Source organism: Salmo trutta, chromosome 16, assembly GCF_901001165.1.
Source record: "Salmo trutta chromosome 16, fSalTru1.1, whole genome shotgun sequence".
Classification (NCBI taxonomy): Eukaryota; Metazoa; Chordata; class Actinopteri; order Salmoniformes; family Salmonidae; genus Salmo; species Salmo trutta.
Window position 1 is genome coordinate 50,746,728 of NC_042972.1, and position 24,212 is coordinate 50,770,939.

A 24,212-nucleotide genomic window follows, 5' to 3' on the forward strand; every position below is an offset into this window, starting at 1 on the left:
ACCATAGACCAAATAAGATCTAGACCTCGGCAAGACGGAGCTGCTCTTCCTCCCGGGGAAGGACTGCCCGTTCCATGATCTCGCCATCACGGTTGACAACTCCCTTGTGTCCTCCTCCCAGAGTACTAAGAACCTTGGCGTGATCCTGGACAACACCCAGTCGTTCTCCACTAACATCAAGGCGGTGACCCGATCCTGTAGGTTCATGCTCTACAACATTCGCAGAGTACGACCCTGCCTCACACAGGAAGCAACGCAGGTCCTAATCCAGGCACTTGTCATCTCCCGTCTGGATTACTGCAACTCGCTGTTGGCTGGGCTCCCTGCCTGTGCCATTAAACCCCTACAACTCATCCAGAACGCCGCAGCCCGTCTGGTGTTCAACCTTCCCAAGTTCTCTCACGTCACCCCGCTCCTCCGCTCTCTCCACTGGCTTCCAGATGAAGCTCACATCCGCTACAAGACCATGGTGCTTGCCTACGGAGCTGTGAGGGGAACGGCACCTCCATACCTTCAGGCTCTGATCAGGCCCTACACCCAAACAAGGGCACTGCGTTCATCCACCTCTGGCCTGCTGGCCCCCCTACCTCTGAGGAAGCACGGTTCCCGCTCAGCCCAGTCCAAACTGTTCGCTGCTCTGGCACCCCAATGGTGGAACAAGCTCCCTCACGACGCCAGGACAGCGGAGTCAATCACCACCTTCCGGAGACACCTGAAACCCCACCTCTTTAAGGAATACCTGGGATAGGATAAAGTAATCCTTCTAACCCCCCCCCCCCTTAAAAGATTTAGATGCACTATTGTAAAGTGGTTGTTCCACTGGATATCATAAGGTGAATGCACCAATTTGTAAGTCGCTCTGGATAAGAGCGTCTGCTAAATGACTTAAATGTAAATGTAAGATTGCCCTCCCATACCGCTCTTTGCTGCAGCAAACAAACAAACAAACAAACTAACACAACAGAAAACACACAAACAGCCAAACACACACACAGTACAGTATGCCTACTCACTATGCGGCTGAGTCATTGAGCTGGTATTCTCTGGAGCGTGTGAAGCAGCTCTGCACCCCACTGTCGGACCACAGGCGGCGGATCACTTTGGACAGGTCATCGGGCAGGATGCCCTGCTCCTCAGCAGCAGCCGACAGGGCAAAGAGCTGGCGGGCGTCATCCTGCAGGGGTGGGAGAGGACAGGAGAGGGCCATTAGGGCCAGGGCTAGGAGGTTGCAGGTCAGACACACCACAGGACTACAGAACAGTCATTGCCACAGACATCACAGAGAGTGAGGGCTTATGTTTAAATCTCAGGAGGGAGAACCCACATTATCAACAAGCAAACGCATCTGCTGTGATGGGGCAAGATCTTATCATAAATAGTTAAAGGGTCTCTCTAGCCACAAGACACAATGATTGAGTGACTCAGATTAAGCTAATAAATATTGGTGTGTTTTGACAGGGGGCCAATGGCCCAAGGTCAATTGTGCCACAGTTTAAATACGTAGCTTTATATATTGTTATGTCATCGCTGGGGACCTGTCATAACCAGAGGCCAGGCAATCTCCACTGTGTGATGGCTAATATGGGAGATATATTAGTGTCTGTGGACAAGGTGTCCGGCTGATAAATAATGCACTGTTGTAATAAAGTGTCCCAGTGGCAGCTAGTGGCAGGCAGGAGATAGATATATTTCCTCTGGGTGTTTCTCCCACTACCTTCTGTACTGTAAATAGACAGGAATTAATGGAATGATGGTGATGATGACAACAGAAGTCTGTCGCCAATATGAAGACAAGGGGTCAAAGTCACGACATTAAATAGTTCAGAGTTATGGCCACACATATCTCTCCTAATGTCCAGCTAATGAGCGAGAGAGCTAGCAAGTCCGTAAGCTCTGTACCCGCCCAGCTACTGTGGAATCCCTACCTAGTCAGGTATTCATCTCTCTATAGTGAGATGAACGCCTGTCTAGGCTCGGAGAGCCAGCCACCTCCATAACCATAGACTCAGCAGAACAGACTGATGAACACCTCCACATACTGTACACTGTACACCTCTCCACCCACATACACATACAGTATGCAGATCTGCTGTGTCATCTGTGTTTCCATACTAGCAAATTAGCAAAACTCAAAGTGGATAATCAATCAATTTGGTGAAGTGGACCAAAATTACTATAAATATACAGTTCAATTTAAGACTGGGAGTGAAGCAATGTTATTACAGTAAACTAAAACTGAAACTAAAAAGAAAACGGAATAGTTTTTTCATGATTAGTTAACTGAAATAAAATAATGAACAGACTTGTTTGAAAAACTAAAACTACACTGAAACTCAGCGCGTGGAACTGGCTTTACACGGAGGTGCACTATTTTCCAGAGTCCTGAGTTGATTATCCCTTTTATACCAAGGCAATAATTGAACACATTTCCGCAAGAAATGTAGAAATGTGTTCAACATCCACTGAAGTAGCTAGCAAGTTTACTAGCTAGCTACAGTAGTTGCCTTGGTAACCAAACAGTAAGACTTGCTAGCTTAACTAACCAATCAACCTAACTAATCAGTCCTGGCTTGCTATTATGAAAACCAAATTGAACAATGCCAATAATGTTTTCAATTCGACTTTGGCTTTCAAAAGCAGCTCAAACATAGAACATGCAAGAATGAACTTCATAGTCATTGAATTATACTGTGCATTATAGGGAATCATAAAACTGGTTGTTTGGATCCATAGACGCCTTTCTGTGTTTACAAACATTGTCGCAGGAGGGTGACGCGTGCAAATTGGTGGCAGAACAAGGGGGGTTCAAATATGGAACACCAGCAAAAAAAGCCTCTATTTACATGTTTCTTATGAGTGCATTTCACACTACTTTTGGATTACAATTGAATGTTTTTGTTATCATCACAAATCAATTGCATTATTCTTAAAAAACACTTCAACCAGTAAAATGGCTCTTTGGCTAGCTTTTGTTACAGCCTATATCAATGAGCGTTAGCATTATAGCTAACAACTGCTGCATCCAAAATAGTTATTTTGCAAAGATCACATCCAAATATAATCTTAGCAAATATTCAGGCATGAATCAAAATGTCATTGTACGCATATGAGAACCCCAAAAAGTTATTTTGTAATAAAACGTAAATCTAGGCAATGTTGAATGGGCACAGATGGCTTTCTACTGCTGCAAAAGAGTTGCACGCATCTGTGCATTACGTCAGTGTGTCTTGTACTGGAAAGGGGTCTATACATAGAGAGTGAACAGTGCCCAGACGAGACGAGACAACTTTTTCTGAGCTAGGCGAAATCACACATCACCGTCATTATCATGGACATATCCAAGTAACTGCCTATAAGTAACAATGCAGCTATAGCGTACTGCCATTCCAGGTTCAATGTTTGAGGTGACTGAATTTACCGAAGTGTTTTAGCTAGCTAGCAAATGTGAAGAACGTTACCGAGCCTGCATCGCAACCATTTTGTTTGGAACGGTTGACCACTCCTTTTGCATAGCAACTATGCAAAAATAATTAACGACTGGGTCTGTAGCAACATGACTAAAATAACTAACAACCAGATTTGTGTCCCGACTATATATTTTGGTGGAATAATGAAATTGTATTAATTTGTTTATCAAAATAACACTTTAATGAAAATATGTATCGTAAATCATTGTTATTTTAATATGTTGGTAGCAGTTTTATAAAAGCAATAAGGCATTGAGGCAGTGCTGGGGCTCCCGAGTGGCGCAGAGGTATAAGGCACTGCATCTCAGTGCTAGAGGAGTCACTACAGACCCAGGTTTGATTCCAGGCTGTATCACAACTGGCCGTGATTGGGAGTCCCATAGGATGGTGCACAATTGTCCCAGCATTGTTAGGGTTTGGCCAGGGTAGGCCATCATTGTAAATAAGAATTTGTTCTTAACTGACTTGCCTAGTTAAATAAAATATAAATAAAAGTATCATGAATACAGTCACAGGTAAATTGCATGAGGCTGAACAACAGCATTTACCTCAGACTGTATCCATGATGCATCACTGCCTCTTGTGCCTTATTGCGTAAATAATTGACGCTATAGAATGCCCTTCAATCCAAACAAAAACAAGTATTCAACATGCCATGGAATAAAAAATAAAAAACTATCATGAATTACTATATGTTCAGTGATTTGTTTATTTTGGGGGGGGGGGGGCAAAATCGAATGGGGTTTTCAAGCTTTTTTTTCTAATGGGGTTTTCAAGCCTCTGAATCTAGCACGTCACATTGAGATTGACTTTATAATTTAAAGGTAGACTCAGCAAGATGACGTTGCCACGAGCAGCACCACAGATATTGGGAGCGTTTGAGTGGTAAGGCTAAAGCAGCCGACAGTAGACTAAAGTCGAGGAGTGAAGTCGGGAGAGGTGCATCTGTGACACCCGAATGTGGCAAGAAGTGACATCCCCAAAAACACCAAAACTATACAACACATTCATGGCTACTACCCTCCCACGCATAGGCTACTTTATGTCCCTAACACTAAAACTGAAAATAAATCATATAAAAACTCATTAGAAATGTTTTGATAAAACTATTAAAGTCGATCTGAAACCAAACTGAAACTAAACTGAATTTCAAATAAAATCTTAAAACTAATATAAATAATAATGAATATAAAAACACAAAACGACAGTTTAATAGCCTTGGAGTGCAGTTCAGAGAGGATTTTTTTGCCTGTGTTTTGGGCATCTTTCTCTGATATGAAATGGCAAAGCAAATGAAATGAAATAACACAGCATATGGAGGCAAGATTTCCTCTCTTCTGCATCCTCCCTGGGCACTGGGCTTAGGATGACTCACTGAGCCAATTCTGGGCACAAGTATGTGTGTGTGTGTGTGTGTGCGCACAAGTGTGTGTGTGTCTATGCACTGTTCTCTGTGTGTTCTTGTGCATCACTGTCTATGAGTACATGTTGTCTGTTGTCTGAATGTACTGTATGAGAGCATGTTTGTGGCAGCCGGTGCACTAATTGCCTGCATAAGTATCATTAGGTCCAGCGACACACTGTATGAAGGATGGTCTGAAAACACAGAGGAGCATACCCATCCATCCTCCCTTAAAAACCAAGGCAGCCTCTCTACTCATCCCTGTTAGACTCTCCCCTCAGGCCATGTGAAGACTAGAGTACAGTTATAAAGCACATCCACGCATCCTACAGCTACAAACTCAAGACTGAAGCCCTCTAATATATACGGTCAAACACTGGAGCTTGCTCTCTTTGAGAAACACACTGACAGTTTGTTCACCGGCTGAGCCCTCTGCATGGTAGCACTGGACTGGATTTGCTCTTACTGCTGACTCATTGGGTGTGACAGGTGAGACCAGCGAAGCTGTGTGTGAGTGTGTGTGTGTGTGTGTATGGGTCTGTAAATAAGAAGAAAGACTTGAAGATGGGTTGGGAATTAAGCCTTCCTTATCAGCTTGAGGTAATCATCGTTTGATGTTGATGAACAGCAAACTCCCCAAGTTTCCAGATATATCGATGAAGTAAAAAAAGATCAAACTGAAGCAAACTACTTCTATCCAGCATTGTCTGGGCTGCATGATGCAGCAGCAGGGTCGTTCCACGAAATGAGTGCCTTTTGCATCCCTTTGATATTTTAAGTAGACATTGTGCATAAATATTTAATTTGAAAAGCCTGTTGTAGTAAATGAATTGCCCTTTAATATAGACCACATGGAAAACTCTATATACACTACATGGTCAAAAGTATGTGGACACCTGCTTGTCGAACATCTCATTCCAAAATCATGGGCATTAATATGGAGTTGGTCCCCATTTGCTGCTATAACAGCCTCCACTCTTCTGGGAAGGCTTTCCACTAGATGTTGGAACATTGCTGCGGGGACTTGCTTCCATTCATCCACAAAAGCATTAGTGAGGTCGGGCACTGATGTTGGGCAATTACACCTGGCTCGAAGTCGGCATTCCAATTCATCCAAAAAGTGTTTGATGGGGTTGAGGTCAGAGCTCTGTGCAGTCGAGTCAAGTTCTTACACACCGATCTCGACAAAACATTTCTGTATGGACCTCACTTTGTGCACAGGGGCATTGTTATGCTGAAACAGAAAAAGGCCTTCCCCAAACTGTTGCCACTTTAGTTGGAAGCACAAAATCATCTAGAATGTCATTGTATGCTGTAGTGTTAAGATTTCCCTTCACTGGAACTAAGGGGCTGAGCCCAAAACATAAAAAATAGCCCCAGACCATTATTTATCCTCCACCAAACTTTACAGTTGGCACTTTGAATTGCATAAGGTAGCATTCTCCTGGCATCTGCCAAACCCAGATTAGTTCGTCGGACTGCCAGATGGTGAAGAGTGAATCATCACTCCAGAGTCCAATGGCAGCGAGCTTTATGCCAGCCGATGCTTGGCATGCGCATGGTGATCTTAGGCTTGTGTGTGGCTGCTCGGCCATGGAAACCCATTTCATGAAGCTCCAGATGAACAGTTTTTGTGCTGACGTTGCGTCCAGAAGCAGTTTGGAACTCGGTCATGAGTGTTACTCCTAGACGTTTCCACTTCACAATAACAGCACTTACAGTTGCCCGGGGCAGCTCTAGCAGGGCAGAAATTTGGCAAACTTACTTGTTGGAAAGGTAGCATCCTATGATAGTGGCTTGTTGGAAGTCACTGAGCTCTTCAGTACGGGCCATTCTACTTTCAATGTCTGTCTATGGAGATTGCATGGTTGTGTGCTCAATTGTATACACTTGTCAGCAACGGGTGTGGCTGAAATAGCCAAATCCACTAACATGAATTGGTGGCCGCATACTTTTGGCCATGTAGTGTATATAAATAAAGACAAAATTCAGCATTTGGACCTTGTCCCTCTGTGCAACCTCTGTGACTTCTGGGAAGATTTTAACCTACTTAATCCCAACATTTTTTACCATCATTGTAAAGCCCTAGTTATTTTGTTGCTTTGACAAAGTCATTTCTAAAGATTATTATTTATTTCATGTGATTAGTGATTAATTTTATTAAAGTAAAAAGAACAACATGTCCCTAATTTTAAGGTCAACCCTGTTACATGAACTGAACTCTAGTTTTAATATGGTGAAACTGTTCCTTTTTACATATTTTTTTCAAAGAAAGATGAACATCTAATACTCAAATCCTAATGTAAAAGCAGGTGAACTGGTTCTACTCTTATAGGCAATTTTCTGCTGTTTTGTGATGGAAAACTGAGCGGGTCGAGCATAACACTGTTACGCATTGATGGAAAGGCTAGAAATGTTTTAACAAATAAACAATTTTTGCACAAAACAATCTTCTGTTCCCCCTGTTACAAGGGGATTTATAGATGATTTAAGATGAAGTCGTGAAACCCTGTTACAGTCAACCCTGTCACTTTATTTGGCACTTAATAGGCATTATAGTATTTTTATTTATTTAACCTCTTGAGATGGGAAAAATGTAATTTTTTTAAATATTTTTTTTACACGATTCAAAAGGCAACTAATTGGTGGAACAACCCAGCAGCAGCATTGTTTTTTGAGGTGCATAGTGCCTATACACTGCTAAGGAAATCTGCTCGTGAAATGTGTCCTGCCAGCAGTTTTAAATAAACCCCTTCCAATAAACAGCTCAGTCCGAGTGCCACCTTTTCCTTTTTCAGCACACTTCATGTTTCTTCATTATCAAGCCTGCATGGCCCTCATGGAGGCAGGAAAACCCACTCACAGCCTCAAACTCCTCTCTCTCAATCGCTCTCTAAACCTCCTCACTCTCTCTCTCCATCTCCCTGAGCACTGTGTGTGTGTGTGTGTGTGTGTGTGTGTGTGTGTGTGTGTGTGTGTGTGTGTGTGTGTGTGTGTGTGTGTGTGTGTGTGTGTGTGTGTGTGTGTGTGTGTGTGTGTTTGCACGATGCACAAGACATCCATTAATAGTTGTCCATTGTCAAGGCAATTCTAACTAATAAAAATGCTAAATCAACCAAAGCAATGTTCGTAGAACGTTGGAATTTAGAATATTTGGTTGATAAGAGCAGCAGCGTTGATTTGAAACCCAGTCTATTTCTTTGCTATGGCGATTCAATTCAATATACTTACACTACCAGTCAAAAGTTTGGGCACACTTACTCGTTCAATTTTCCTTATTTTTACTATTTTCTACGTTGTAGAATAATAGTGAAGACATCAAAACTATGAAATAACACATATGGAATCATGTAGTAACCAAAAAAGGGTTTCCAACAAGGAGTTCCCATATATGCTGAGCACTTGTTGGATGCTGTTCCTTCACACTGCGGTCCAACTCATGCTAAACCATCTCAATTAGGTTGAGGTCGGGTGATTGTGGAGGCCAGGTCATCTGATCTAGCACTCCATCACTCTCCTTCTTGGTCAAATAGCCCTTACAAAGCCTGGAGGTGTGTTGGGTCATTGTCCTGTTGAAAAACAAATGATAGTCCCACTATGCGCCAACCAGATGAGATGCGCATCGCTGCAGAATGCTGTGGTAGCCATGTTGGTTGAGTGTGCCTTGAATTCTAAATAAATCACAGATATTGTCACCAGAAAAGCACCCCCACACATCACACGTCCTCCTCCATGCTTCACGGTGGGAACCACACATGCTGAGATCATCCATTCACCTACTCTGCGTCTCACAAAGACACGGCGGTTGGAAGCAAAAATCTCACATTTGGACTCATCAGACCAAAGGACAGATTTACACCAGGCTAATGTCCATTGCTCATGTTTCTTGGCCCAAGCAAGTCTCTTCTTATTATTGGTGTCTTTTAGTAGTGGTTTCTTTGCAGCAATTTGACCATGAAGGCCTGATTCACGTAGTCTCCTCTGAACAGTTGATGTTGAGATGTGTCTGTTACTTGAACTCTGTGAAGCATTTATTTGGGCTGCAATCTGAGGTGCAGTTAACTCTAATGAAGTTATCCTCTGCAGCAGAGATAACTCTGGGTCTGACTTTCCTTTGGCGGACCTCATGAGAGACAGTTTCATCATAGATCTTGATGCTTTTTGCGACTGCACTTGAAGAAGTTCTTGAAAGCTTCCAGATTGACTGACCTTCATGTCTTAAAGTAACGATGGACTGTCGTTTCTCTTTGCTTAGCTGTCATCCAGGCAAATGTTGGCTACTTTGAAGAATCTCAAATATAAAATAAATGTTGATTTGTTTAACACTTTCTTGGTGATTCCATATGTGTTATTCCATAGTTTTGTATTATTATTCGACAATGTAGTAAAAATGGAGAAAAACCCTTGAATGAGTAGGTGTGTTCAAACTTTTGACTGGTACTGTACATTTGAATATGATGATATCACAATTGAAAAGAGTAACTTTACTTAAGTAAAGTCGAGGGCCGGCAAACCGTGCCAATATATCCTCCAAACACCGGCTTTGACGGGATTATCACTTTTATACAACGGGTTAGCAACATTTTCGAATAATGATTGATATTTGCATAAAAACTTTCTTTTATGAATTTATTCATACTATTTCATCCTTCCACATGATATAGTCCCGTAGTCCCGACACAAACAGTTGCTAACTTTTTTTGTTCTGTATCTATGGACGTTCGTTCTAAATGTTCAATTGCCATACTGGCTGGCAACCTTCTTATTCCTTGCTTGCTACTGTAGCTAGCCAACTACGGCTAACCTTTCAGGCACGTCAAACAGTGCAGCCAGAATAACAGTAAAGAAGCTGCGTTTGCGTTTGTTTAAGATGTTTTCTTGTGACATTTATTTGGATACATCCATAACAATGAGCTAATGTGCTCTCTCGTCAGGACAATGTTGTTCAGAGGAACTACCCAACAACACAGCTAAAATAATCACTTCAAACTGAAGCTGGAAAGACTGCAAACTAGCTGCATTTGGTAAAAAAAAAGTATTTCTTTTTTTCAAATAACGCACTTATTTATCTATCTATATCTATATCTTTATATATCTGGGATCTATACAGGATCCAGCTCCTGTGGAATCAACTCAGTCACCTGGGGAAATGTTCTCATGGAAAGTTGCAAGGCATTCATGTGCTCATTAATGGGGGGCCAGACTGAAGGGTGGGGTATGTCAATGGTTGCATGATGGTACACACAATTTCCTATTGGCTGTTCTTTTCAAACTGTGTTAGTACATGAAATGGCTCCTTGGATCGAGCATGGGATTATGGATGATAGTACACACAATTTCCTATTGGCTGTTCTTTTCAAACTGTGTTAGTACATGAAATGGCTCCTTGGATCGAGCATGGGATTATGGATGATAGTACACACAATTTCCTATTGGCTGTTCTTTTCAAACTATGTTAGTACATGAAATGGCTCCTTGGATCGAGCATGGGATTATGGATGATAGTACACACAATTTCCTATTGGCTGTTCTTTTCAAACTATGTTAGTACATGAAATGGCTCCTTGGATCGAGCATGGGATTATGGATGATAGTACACACAATTTCCTATTGGCTGTTCTTTTCAAACTGTGTTAGTACATGAAATGGCTCCTTGGATCGAGCATGGGATTATGGATGATAGTACACACAATTTCCTATTGGCTGTTCTTTTCAAACTATGTTAGTACATGAAATGAATCCTTGGATCGAGCATGGGATTATGGATGATAGTGACTAAACTTGTCTTTAAGGCCCAGGACATGGTAACTCAAGAGCTCTAGTGGATGTGTAGAGGCAAAGCTGGACGTCTTCTCTAATTATCTGACTGCAGAAACAGAGGAGCCCAAAAAACATGCCCAAATGTGTGTGTGTGTGTGTGTGTGTGTGTGTGTGTGTGTGTGTGTGTGTGTGTGTGTGTGTGTGTGTGTGTGTGTGTCTTACCTCTCTGGCGGCTTCTGTGTAGTCAATCTTGAGATTGCCCATGGCCTTGATGATAGCCATGATGGACTGGATGGTGTTGCTGTAGACCACAGCTATGTACTGCTTACACTCATCTTCTGAGTAGCCATCCTCATGGATGATCCTGATCGGGAAGGAAAACAAACCTGAGCATTCTTCTGATGTCACTCAAGTCAGGAACAGTGTTGGGGATAATGTGTTACGATGACAATGACATCAGTGATGCTGACAGTGTGGCATATTGACAACTCTTTAGGTGCTAACAAGAACGTTCATGTTTGAATATCCCGCAATTTGTAAGTAGGCAAGCCATTATAAGGTAGTGTGCTGGGTTAAAACAACCCAATTTGGGTAAATATTGGACAGAACACACGGTGGGTTATTTTGACGCAACCTGTTGGATCACTTAGTTGGGTTGTTTTCTTTTAAAAAAGCCAGGTTGGGTTGTTGATTCTGCATGGTTTATTGCACTATGATCCACCGGGTCAGATCAGAAGACTGGAGGCGTGGCTTAAAAATATATATTTTTGTCCTTCAGAGTAATCTGTTCATCTGTTCTGTTGTGTCGTCAGCACATGTTAAGGGTGAGCACTGATGCTTTTGTAGCCGGTCCAACTCAAGGTGTCATACATTTTTTTTTTATAATGCACCCCCCCAACACTAACAATATTTTCCCATGACCCTCCCCTTGTACTGTAAAATGTATTAAACTCCCTCCTCCCTCAAAGAATTAACTCAAAATAATGTTTACGAGGACAAATAATAATACATTTAGCAACACTGTGTTTATAAATGTTGTCACTTCAGTATGCTTTTGTGGCACAGTCGATCCCACACAGGGCTACGGGCCAGAAGTTTGATGGTTCGCCGACCACCACAGACAAACTCACTCTTCCTGCCTGTTTCATTACACTACGACCAATGATCAGCTAGTGGGAAATCTGATATTCTACATTTTGATGCCATATTTATAATTATATAGAATATATGCAACACATTTTCCACCATCAGGTTTCTCTGCCAATGCACCACCAATGTAACCAATTAACAAAGCATACTGACCTGGGCACTTCATTATCATGTTCAACACCGCAATAATAGACAAAAATGCTGGTTGGAGGATGGGTTTGCATCGCATTTTCAACTCTAGGCCTACTGATGGTTTTGTCACAATTTGTTTTACATATACACTTGAAGTTGAAAGTTTACATACACTTAAGTTTGAGTCATTAAAACTAGTTATTCAACCACTCCACACATTTCTTGTTAACAAACTATAATTTTGGCAAGTCGGTTAGGACATCTACTTTGTGTATGACACAAGTAATTTTTCCAACAATTGTTTACAGACAGATTATTTCACTTATAATTCACAGTATCACAATTCCTGTGGGTCAGAAGTTTACAAACAATAACTTTACTGTGCCTTTAAACAGCTTAAAAATTCCAGAAAATGATGTCATGGCTTTAGAAGCTTCTGATAGGCTAATTGACATCATTTGAGTCAATTGGAGGTGTACCTGTGGATGTATTTCAAGGCCTACCTTCAAACTCAGTGCCTCCTTGCTTGACATCATAGGAAAATCAAAAGAAATCAGCCAAGACCTCAGAAAAAAAGTGTAGACCTCTACAAGTCTGGTTCATCCTTGGGAGCAATTTCCAAATGCCTGAAGGTACCACATTCATCTGTACAAACAACAGTACGCAAGTATAAAAACCATGGGACCACGCAGCCGTCATACCGCTCAGGAAGGAGACGGATTCTGTCTCCTGGAGATGAATGTACTTTGGTGCGAAAAGTGCAAATCAATCCCAGAACAACAGCAAAGGACCTTGTGAAGATGCTGGAGGAAACAGGTACACAAGTATCTATAGCCACAGTAAAACAAGTCCTATATCGACATAACCTGAAAGGCTGCTCAGCAAGGAAGAAGCCACTGCTCCAAAACCGCCATAAAAAAGCCAGACTACGGGTTACAACTGCACATGGGGACAAAGATCGTACTTTTTGGAGAAATGTCCTCTGGTCTGATGAAACAAAAATAGAACTGTTTGGCCATAATGACCATTGTTATGTTTGGAGGAAAAAGGGGGATGCTTGCAAGCCGAAGAACACCATCCCAACCGTGAAGCCCAGGGGTGGCAGCATCATGTTGTGGGTGTGCTTTGCTGCAGGAGGGACTGGTGCACTTCACAAAATAGATGGCATCATGAGGTAGGAAAATGATGTGGCTATATTGAAGCAACATCTCAATACATCAGTCAAGAAGTTAAAGCTTGGTCGCAAATGGGTCTTCCAAATGGACAATGACCCCAAGCATACTTCCAAAGTTGTGGCAAAATGGCATAAGGACAACAAAGTCAAGGTATTGGAGTGGCCATCACAAAGCCCTGACCTACCTCAATCCTATAGAACTGAAAAAGTGTGTGCGAGCAAGGAGGCCTACAAACCTGACTCAGTTACACCAGCTCTGTCAGGAGGAATGGGCCAAAATTCACCCAACTTATTGTGGGAAGCTTGTGGAAGGCTACCCAAAACATTTGACCCAAGTTAAACAATTTAAAGGCAATGCTACCAAGTACTAATTGAGTGTATGTAAACTTCTGACCCACTGGGAATGTGATGAAAGAAATAAAAGCTGAAATAAATCATTCTCTCTACTATTATTCTGACATTTCACATTCTTAAAATAAAGTGGTGATCCTAACTGACCTAAAACAGGGAATTTTTACTGGGATTAAATGTCAGGAATTGTGAAAAACTGAGTTTAAATATATTTGGCTAAGGTGTATGTAAACTTCCGACTTCAACTGTAGGTATAGCGAATGTGCCCACTCTGGTATTGGCATGCTTTTTTTTCATTTCACCTTAGGCTAGTTGAGAACAAGTTCTCATTTACAACTGCGACCTGGCCAAGATAAAGCAAAGCAGTTCGACACAAACAACAACACAGAGTTACAAATGGAATAAACAAACATACAGTCAATAATACAATAGAGAAAGTCTATATACAGTGTGTGCAAATGAGGTAGGATAATGGGTATGAGGCAATAAATAGGCCATAGTGGCGAAATGAATTACAGTATGGCAAATTAAACACTGGGGTGATAGATGTGCAGAAGATGAGTGTGCAAGTAGCGGTACTGGGGTGCAAAGGAGCAAAATAAATCAAATAAATAACAATATGGTGATGGGCTATTTACAGATGGGCTATGTACAGGTGCAGTGATCTGTGAGCTGCTCTGACAGCTGGTGCTTAAAGCTAGTGAGGGAGATATGAGTCTCCAGCTTCAGTGATTTTTGCAGTTTGTTCCAGTCATTGGCAGCAGAGAACTGGAAGGAAAGGCGGCCGAAGGAGGAATTGGCTTTGGGGGTGACCAGTGAAATATACCTGCTGGAGCGCGTGCTGCGGGTGGGTTCTGCTATGGTGACCAGTGAGCTGAGATAAGGCAGGGCTTTACCTAGCAACGACTTATAGATGACCTGGAGACAGTGGGTTTGGCGACGGATATGAAGCGAGGGCCAGCCAACGAGAGCATACAGGTCGCAGTAGTGGGTAGTATATGGGGCTTTGGTGACAAAACGGATGGCACTGTGATAGACTGCATCCAATTTGCTGAGTAGAGTGTTGGAGGCTATTTTGTAAATGACATCGCCAAAGTCAAGGATCGGTAGCGCCATAAGTAAGTGAGTAAACTGAGATTTGATTAAGAAGTTAATCAGGGCAATTCTTCCATAAATAGACAGGTATTAACCTCTCCATGGTTGCAGGATCATGTCTATTTTTACAAGTTTTCTATTGAAATTCATTGTGGAGAGCATATTTATATATTTTGTGATATGAATACTAGAGGTCGACCGATTTATGATTTTTCAACGCCAATACCGACACCGATTATTGGAGGACCAAAAAAAGACGATGCCGATTTTTATATATATATTTGTAATAATGACAATTACAACAATACTGAATAACCTGTCTGGGCCAGTGGGATCGCGTGTGGAATCGCGTCGCGCTAAATGCAAAACCTCATAAATGCTATAACTTCAATTTCTCAAACATATGACTATTTTACACCGTTTTATAGATACACCTCTCCTGAATCGAACCACGTTGTCTGATTTCAAAAAGGCTTTACAGCAAAAAGCAAAACATTAGATTATGTCAGCAGAGTACCCAGCCAGAAATAATCACACAGCCATTTTCAAAGCCACTAGCATGCATCACAAATACCCAAAACACAGCTAAATGCAGCACTAACCTTTGACAACCTTCATCAGATGACACTCCTAGGACATCATGTTACACAACACATGCATTTTTTGTTCGATAAAGTTCATATTTATATATAAAAACAGCATTTTACATCGGCGCATGACGTTCAGAAAATCTTTTCCCTCAAATGCTTCCGGTGGATCAGCGCTACAATTTACAAAATTACTATTCGAAAACATTGTTAAAATGTAATATTGTCATTCAAAGACTTATAGATTAACATGTCTTGAATGCCATCTCTTTGCCAGATTTAAAAATAACTTTACTGGGAAATCACACTTTGCAATAAACGACGTGGTATGCCCAGAAAAAAAGTCTAGGCTATAAATGTTGGAGCCATCTTGGAACGATCAACCATCAAAAATACTATTGTAAATAATCCCTTACCTTTGATTATCTTTATCAGAAGGCACTTCTAGGCATCCCAGGTCCATAACAAATGTAGTTTTGTTCAAAAAAGTTAATAATTTATGTCCCAATAGTGTTAGCGCACTCCGAAGGCTAGTGAAAATGTACCGTGTGCGTCTGACTTGTCGTCAGGAATGAGCAAAAAAAAAATATTTAAGTTCGTTCAAACATGTCAAACGTTGTATAACATAAATCTTTAGGGGCTTTTTCAACCAGGGCTTCAATAATATTCCATTGGGACGGTTGCATTGTCTTTCAAAACGTTTCGAAAAGGGAGAGTACCCATGGGCGCCGACGTCACAATGGTAATGGCCCATCCCCTGTGACCAAGATAAACATCCTCTCTTTCAGTCAATTTTGATAGTAGGAGACTCAAACCACTTTGTAAAGACTGGGGACATCTAGTGGAAGCCATAGGAAGTGCTAAATGATTCACAAGCCCCTGTGTGTTTCAATGGCAAATGTTTGAAGTGATATCCACACATCAGATTTCAGTTTCCTGTCAGGATTTGTCTCAGGGTTTTGACTGCCATATGAGTTCTGTTATACTCACAGACACCATTCAAACAGTTTTAGAAACTTTAGGGTGTTTTCTATCCAAATCAAACAATTATATGCATATTCTAGTTACTGGGCAGGAGTAGTAACCAGATTAAATCGGGTACGTTTTTTTTATCCGGCCGTGCAAATACTGCCCCCTATCCCCAACAGGATAAACAATGAAAGGGGCCTCCAGCATTTTAGATAGACTGGGTCTTTATATTTGCTATCTGGGTCTTGTTTTAATAATAGAGAAATCAGACCTTCCTGCTGAGTACCTGACAGACTACCATTTCTATAGGAGTAGTTAAAACAATCTAACAATGGAGCTTTTAGTGTACCGAAAAAGGCTTGATATACCTCTTCCGGTATGCCATGAAGCCCTGGGGTTTTTCCAGACTGAAAGGGTTTAATAGCCTCAAAAAGTTCTTCCTCTGTAATTTGGCCTTTGCACTGATCTTTCTGTACATTAGTTAATTTTCCATTTTTTATATTATTTGGAAAGAATTCCTTACCGTAATCTTCATTCAGTGGGAGAGGATGAGACGGAAAAGAGAACATCTGCCTAAAATAATTAGCTTCCTCTTTTAAAATATCATTCGGAGAATCATAGATGACTCCGTCTTCAGTGACGAGTTTCTGCAAATTATTTTTGTTAGCGTTCCTGTATTGGAGATTCAGGAAGAATTGTGTGCATTTTTCTCCATATTCCATCCACTTTGCTTTATCTTTGTAATAGATAACATTAGATCGTTCTTGAATAAGTTCCTCAAGTTCTTTTTGTTTTTCCTCTAACTTATTTTGTATCTCTGTAGTATCATTTTTATTGCTACCTACCTGTACTATTAGTTCATGGATTTACCTTGTTAGTCTTGTTTCTTTAGTCAGAAACTGCTTTTTTCTTATTGATGAATATTGAATTGAATGACCTCTGAAGGTACATTTTAAAGGTATCCCAAACAATAAGGGGATTTGCTGAACCTATATTATACTGGAAAAATTCAGTTATAAATGATTTTGTCTGTCACGTCCTGGCCAGTATAAGGTTAATTGTTTTTGTAGTTTGGTCAGGGCGTGGCAGAGGGTATTTGTTTTATGTGGTTCAGGGTGGTGTGTTTTGTTAAAAGGGTGTTTAATTTAGTAATTCCGGGTTTTGGTTTATGTTTAGGTATTTCTATGTGGAGTCTAGTGAGTGTATGTCTATGTTTGGTTAATTGGGGTTGGGACTCTCAGTTGAAGGCAGGTGTTGTCTATCTGCCTTTGATTGAGAGTCCCATATAGTAGGGTGTGTTTGTGTTTGGTATTTGTGGGTGATTGTTCTGTGTTGAGCCTTATGCTTTGCCAGACTGTTTGTAGTTGTTCGTTCGTTCTTTTTTGTTTTGTTATTTTGTACGTTCATTTTTTGAAGTTAATAAATTCTCAAGATGAGCATACACGTACCTGCTGCGTTTTGGTCCTCCTTCACCGACGACAACCGTGACATTGTCTTAGTTAAAAATAAGTTGTCCTCCAGTGAACTTTGATTCAATTTCTGATATCCCTGTCCACGTGGAAAATCTATAAGAGTTATGTGAATGCCAATTAGATGATGATTCGATCGCATTCTGTCTCCTATTAAAACTTTTTTAACCTTTGATGCAAGAGAGAAAGAGACAAGAAAGTAGTCAAGACGACTAGCTTGATTAAGTCTCCTACGTATATATCACTAGGTCGGGGGTTTTTAGTCTCCAAATATCCACTATTTCTAATGTGTCCATAATATTTGTGATTTCCTTAAGTGCACGGTGATGATAGTTTGTAGAGTGATTACCTTTACGGTCCATTGAGGTACTTAACACTGTTTTAGTCTCCTACCATAATGATTTGATAATTTGTTGTCTGTAAGTTCAATTAATTAGTATAAATGTTTTCGAAGAAGCATGGATCATCCTGATTTGGACCATATAGATTAATGAGCCAAATCTCTTTTTCGTCCAGTTCATATTCAAAAAGATCCACCTTCCTTGCAAATCATTCCTGACTATTTGCACATTCAGATGAACATTTTTGTTAATTAATATCATCACACCTTTTGAGTTCCTTTGTCCATGACAGAAAATTATTTCACCAACCCATTCCTTTTTCCACGCAACTTCATCTGAGGATGTAGAGTGAGTTTCCTGTAAACAGTATATGTTATATTCCTTTTCTTTTAGCCATGTAAAGACTGATCTTCTTTTTTTATAATCTGCAAAACCATTACAATTATAACTGGCTATACTTATTTCACCCCTTACCATAACTAGATACTACTCTCAGTCTAAATTGACCATAATTAGTGCTTGTAAAGTTACTGCCATCAGAGGTATTATGACAGTCAAAACTAGAGCTTTCAAATGTCTGATATTTAGAATTCAAGAAATAGGTTCTAGCAATATTTGTTTTATTCCCGTACCTGTTTGCCTGTGAGCCAGTGCCACAGATGTTAGAAAATTGAAACAAGTTATTATGTGTGTAATAAATCTGAGTAAGTTGATGTTTATGATATTGGATGTGATGTAGTGAGAGTGTGTACGATGTCTGTATAAGAGTAAGACTATAATGTGTGATGTCCAAATAAATAATAACTTCACCAATTTGCATGGTTGAGTGTCTATATGTGTTACATGTAGTGCGTATAGCCTTAATATTCATGATGATAATTGTAATCCATATCGTGTCACTGTCATAGTTGCATTATAACTACCTTTAACATCATTGAAAAACACATCCAAGCATTTCCATAGCAATTGACGTTTCACATGATCATGAAAGAGACCTTGCATTACTCTAGAGACGGCTTCACTACAGTACAAATGTATTCCGTATAATATGTTATTCCCCAATGCCCCTATTCTGATATCTTCCCCTTGCTTGTTGTAAACGTATACGCTTCACCATCTGGCAGTCCAACAGGAAGAATCTGGATTTGACGGATGCCAGGAGAACACTACCTGCCCCAATGCATAGTGCCAACGGTAAAGTTTGGTGGAGGAGGAATAATGGTCTGGAGCGGTTTTTCATGGTTCGGGCTCAGCCCCTTAGTTCCAGTGACAGGAAAGCTTAACGCTACAGCATACAATGACATTCTAGACTATTCTATGCTTCAAGCTTTGTGGCAACAGTTTGGGGAAGGACCTTTCCTGTTTCATCATGACAATGCCCCATGCACAAAGTGAGGTCCATACAGACATGGTTTGTCACGATCAGTGTGGAAGAACTTGACTGGCCTGCACAGAGCCCTGACCTGAACCCCATCGAACACCTTTGGGATAAATTGCAGACTGCAAGCCAGGCCTAATCGCCCAACATCAGTGCCCGACCTCACTAATGCTGTTGTGGCTGAATGGAAGGAAGTCCCAGCATTAATGTTCCAACATTTAGTGGAAAGCCTTCCCAGAAGAGTAGATGCTGTTATTGCAGCAAAGGGGGGACCAACTCCATATTAATGCCTATGATTTTGTAATAAGATGCTTGACAAGCAGGTATCCACATACTTTCAGTCATGTAGTGTATAATAAGGCCTTTCGTTGAGGACCTAGTTATACCCTAACACACTGGTGTTAAGAAACCCCTGGTTTACAGGCCAGATCATGCCTGCAAGTCACATTATACTAGCTTTCAAAGTGATGTGTAATTCTTATTGGAATCCAACCAGAATATCCAACAACAGGATTTTTTTTATCACCCGCAACCTGCATTCAGAATGACTGCCAGGATTAAGCAGAATTGAATATGGAGACTAGCTCAATGATGTAAACTGGAAAAACCATCCCAGTAACGGGTGCAATAAGTCCTACTACTAACAGATTGGTTTAGTTAAAAAATATATGTTATTTATCTTTGTGTAACATAAAATGTATGAACCAATCAATGTATATGCAGGGAAATATGATATATGGTTCTATGTAGAACCCTTCTTGCCTTCCAAAGAATCCTTCATGCTTTCCAAAGAATCATCAAAGAACCCTTTCTTCCAAAAATGGTTCTTCAGATGTTAAAGGTTCTAGGTTGAACCCTTTTATTGCAAATAACCCTTGTCTTCCAAAAAGGGTTCTTCAGATCAAAACGGTTCTATGTAGAACTCTATCCCTCCGCAAATAACCCTTTTGGAACCCTTTTTTCTAAGAGTGTGTGAAGTTCAACGGAACTTATTTAATCGGTAGCTTAATAAACTGTATGTTTTCTCATGATTCCTTGAAAGTAGGCTACTTTACTCACATAAAAAGGTTGGATGGAAACCTGGTTAATGTCAAGCCATTTTGAGAATGCTGAAATGATATTTTGATGAACATGTGCAGGCCTACAGACTTTTGAAGTAGCCTAATCAAATGAAAACATTGTGACTGGTTGTGTTTTTGCCATTTGTAAAAGATAATACCTTTTAAAAGCTAAATTATCAATATTTAGGCTTTATTGCAGTGTTCTAGGTGCGGGGAAAAATAGAGGCAGAGCCTGTGTTAAGCTTTCCTGAATAACTGGGCCTGCCGGTAGCATTCAGTATGTGGCCACGTTATAATAGGATGACTTGGGAGAATGATGATCTAAAACAGACAGTGCATTCAGTATCAGAAGTAAAACAATACAGCCAGACTGGCCTGATACAGTGCCTTTCTAGACCTTAAAACTGTCGAGAGTAGACCCAGAATTGATCCAAATTGAATGAAGCATTCAAATAACAGGGCTTTTGCGTCGTTATTCAAATGCCTAGAGTATAATTTTGTAGTTTCCTGAAAACATTAATGCAATTATTCATTGAATTGTGGTGTTGTAGGCTAGTCTAGGTAGGATAATTGTATTGTCCCTAAACAAGATCGATAGGGAAGCTTTTTGAGCTGTCTGTCTCATGTCTAGTCATTCTGAATGCGGGTTGTGGGTGATAAAAAATTCCACTTGTTGGATATCTTACCTCTGGCTGGATTCCAATAGGAATTACACATCACTTTGCAAGCCCATATAATGTGACTTGCAGGCCTGATGTGGCCTGTAAACTGGGGGTTTCCTAACACCACTGTGTTAGGGTATAACTAGGACCTACAGTTGAAGTCAGAAGTTTATATACACCTTAGCCAAATACATTTAAACTCAGTTTTTCACAATTCCTGACATTTAATCCAAGTAAAAATTCCCTGTCTTGGTTCAGTTAGGATCACCACTTTACTTTAACAATGTGAAATGTCAGAATAATAGTGGAGAGAATGATTTATTCTGACATTTCACATTCTTAAAATAAAGTGGTGATCTTAACTGACCTAAGACAGGGAAGTTTTACTATGATTAAATGTCAGGAATTGTTAAAAACTGAGTTTAAATGTACTATAACAAAAACATAAATCCAACATGTAAAGTGTTGGTCTCTTGTTTCATGAGCTGAAATAAAAGATCACAGAAATTTTCCATACGCACAAAAAGCGTATTTCTCTCAAATGTTGTGCACAAATGTGTTAACATCCCTGTTAGTGAGCAATTCTCCTTAGCCAAGATAATCCATCCACCTGACAAGTGTGGCATATCAAGAAGCTGATAAAACAGCATGATCATTAAACAGGTGCACCTTGTGCTGGGGACATAAAAAGCCACTCTAAACTGTGCAGTTTTGTCACACAACACAATGCCACAGATGTCTCAAGTTTTGAGGGAGTGTGCAATTGGCATGCTGACTGCAGGAATGTCTACCAAAGCTGTTGCCACAGAATTGTTAATTTCTCTACCATAAACCACCTCCAACGTTGTTTTAGAGAATTTAGCAGTACGTTCAACCGGTCTTAGACCACGTGTATGGTATCGTGTGGGTGAGCTGATGTCAACATTGTGAAGAGAGTGCCCCATGGTGGCAGTGGCGTTATGGTGTGGGCAGGCAAAAGCTACAGACAACGAACACAATTGCATTTTATTGATGGCAATTTGAATGCACAACAATACAGTGACGAGATCCTGAGGCCAATTGTGAGGCCCATTTTTTTTATGTATCTGTGACCAACAGATGCATATCTGTATTGCATATCTGTATTCCCAGTCATGTGAAATCAATATTATTAGCGCCTACATTTCTGATTTCCTCATTTCTGATTTCCTCATTATGAACTTCAACTCAGTAAAATCAATGAAATTGTTGCACGTTGCGTTTATATTTTTGTTCAGTGTGTGTATATATACAGTGCATTCTGAAAGTATTCAGTTCCCTTGACTTCTCCCACATTTTGTTACGTTACAGCCTTATTCTAAAATGGATTAAATAGTTTTTTCCCCCTCATAAATCTACACACAATACCCCATATTAAAGCAAAAACAGGTTTGTACAGATTTTAGCAAATGTATTAAAAATAAGAAACTGAAATATCACATTTACATAAGTATTTTGACCCTTTACTCAGTACTTTGTTGAAGCACCTTTGGCAGTAATTACTGCCTTGAGTCTTCTTGGGTATGACGCTACAAGCTTGGCACACCTGTATTTGGGGAGTTTCTCGCATTCTTCTCTGCAGATCCTCCCTTGCTCTGTCAGGTTGGATGGGGAGCGTTGCTGCACAGCTATTTTCAGGTCTCTCTAGAGATGTTTGATCGGGTTCAAGTCTGGGCTCTGGATGGGCCACTCAAGGACATTCTGAGACTTGTCCCGAAGCTACTCCTGTGTTTGTCTTGGCTGTGTGCTTAGGGTCGTTGTCCTGATGGAAGGTGAGCCTTCGCCCCAATCTGAAGTCCTGAGCGCTCTGGAACAGGTTTTAATCAAGGATCTCTCTGTACTTTTCTCCGTTAATCTTTCCCTCGATCCTGACTAGTCTCCCAGTCCCCGCCACTGAAAAGCATCTCCACAGCATGATGCTGCCAACACCACGGTTCACCGTAGGGATGGTGCCAGGTTTCCTCCAGATGTGGCGCTTGGCATTCAGGCCAAAGATTTCAATCTTGGTGTCCAGAGAATCTTGTTTCTCATGTTCTGAGAGTCATTTAGGTGCCTTTTCGCAAACTCCAGCGAGCTGTCATGTGCCTTTTACTGAGGAATGGCTTCCGTCTGGCCGCTCTACCATAAAGGGCTGGTTGGTAGAGCGCTGCAGAGATGGTTGTCCTCCTGGAAGATTCTCCCATCTCCACAGAGAAACTCTGGAGCTCTGTCAGAGTGACACTCGAGTTCTTGGTCACCTCCTTGACCAAGGCCCTTCTCCCCCGATTGCTCAGTTTGGCAGGGCACTGTCAACTGTGGGACCTTATATAGACAGGTGTGTGCCTTTCCAAATCATGTCCAATCAATTCAATTTACCACAGGTTGACTCCAATCAAGTTGTAGAAACATCTCAAGGATGATCAATGGAAATGTGATTCACCTGAGCTGAACTTCGAGTCTCATAGTAATGGGTCTGAATAAGGTATGTGAGTTTTTTTTAAATAAATTTGCCAACATTTATAAAAACCTGTTGTGACTTTGTCATTATTGGTTATTCTGTGTAGATTGATGCGCAAAATGTTTAATTTAATCCATTTTTGAATAAGTCTGCAACGTAACAAAATGTGGAAAAAATCAAGGGGTCTGAATACTTTCCGAATGCACTGTATATCCACCAGCGTTATGTATATATATGGATATATCTAGATAGATAGATAATGTATTGTCCTAAATAATTGAATTGTAAAGGTTAATAAGGCTGGTGGAACCCTTCATAGAGGGTTCTAGGTAGAACTATATACAGGGGTTCTATGAAGAAGTCTACATACAGGGTTTTAGGCAGAACCCTCTGCAAAGGGTTCCATATGGTGACAAACCCAAGAACTCTACAGTGCATGGTTCCACATAGCACCATATAGCGTAGTGCATAAGGGAAGTACCAAAACACCTTGATAAAGGGAAGGCACATGCAAGAAGATGGGGAAATTTGTCTAGTAAATATATAGTAAAACCTGCAAATAGCGAACGTAAACCAGGGTAAAACGTACTACCGTCCCCGGTGCCCAATAAAAAAAACACACAACCCTCCCCAGAGAGAAAAAATGTATAATTTGGATCACCCCTATCCCCCATTAAATTACACTCTGTCCCTTTGAACAGCAAAATTATTATAGATGACGTCACACACGCCGTTGCATGTGCGAAGGGTAGCCTTTTTG

At 40.7% G+C, this 24,212-nt stretch overlaps 1 protein-coding gene across 1 annotated transcript in view; it reads right to left on the reverse strand.

Annotated features, from left to right (window-relative positions):
- Positions 1 to 24,212, reverse strand: part of LOC115150976 (guanine nucleotide-binding protein G(i) subunit alpha-2) — a 191,608-nt gene that overhangs the window by 24,619 nt on the left and 142,777 nt on the right. The window contains exons 3-4 of the mRNA XM_029694853.1: positions 10,852 to 10,993; positions 1,014 to 1,174 (exon numbers count right to left, since the gene is read on the reverse strand). Coding sequence (XP_029550713.1) covers positions 1,014 to 1,174; positions 10,852 to 10,993 — 303 coding nt within the window. The remainder of the gene's footprint in view (positions 1 to 1,013; positions 1,175 to 10,851; positions 10,994 to 24,212) is intronic.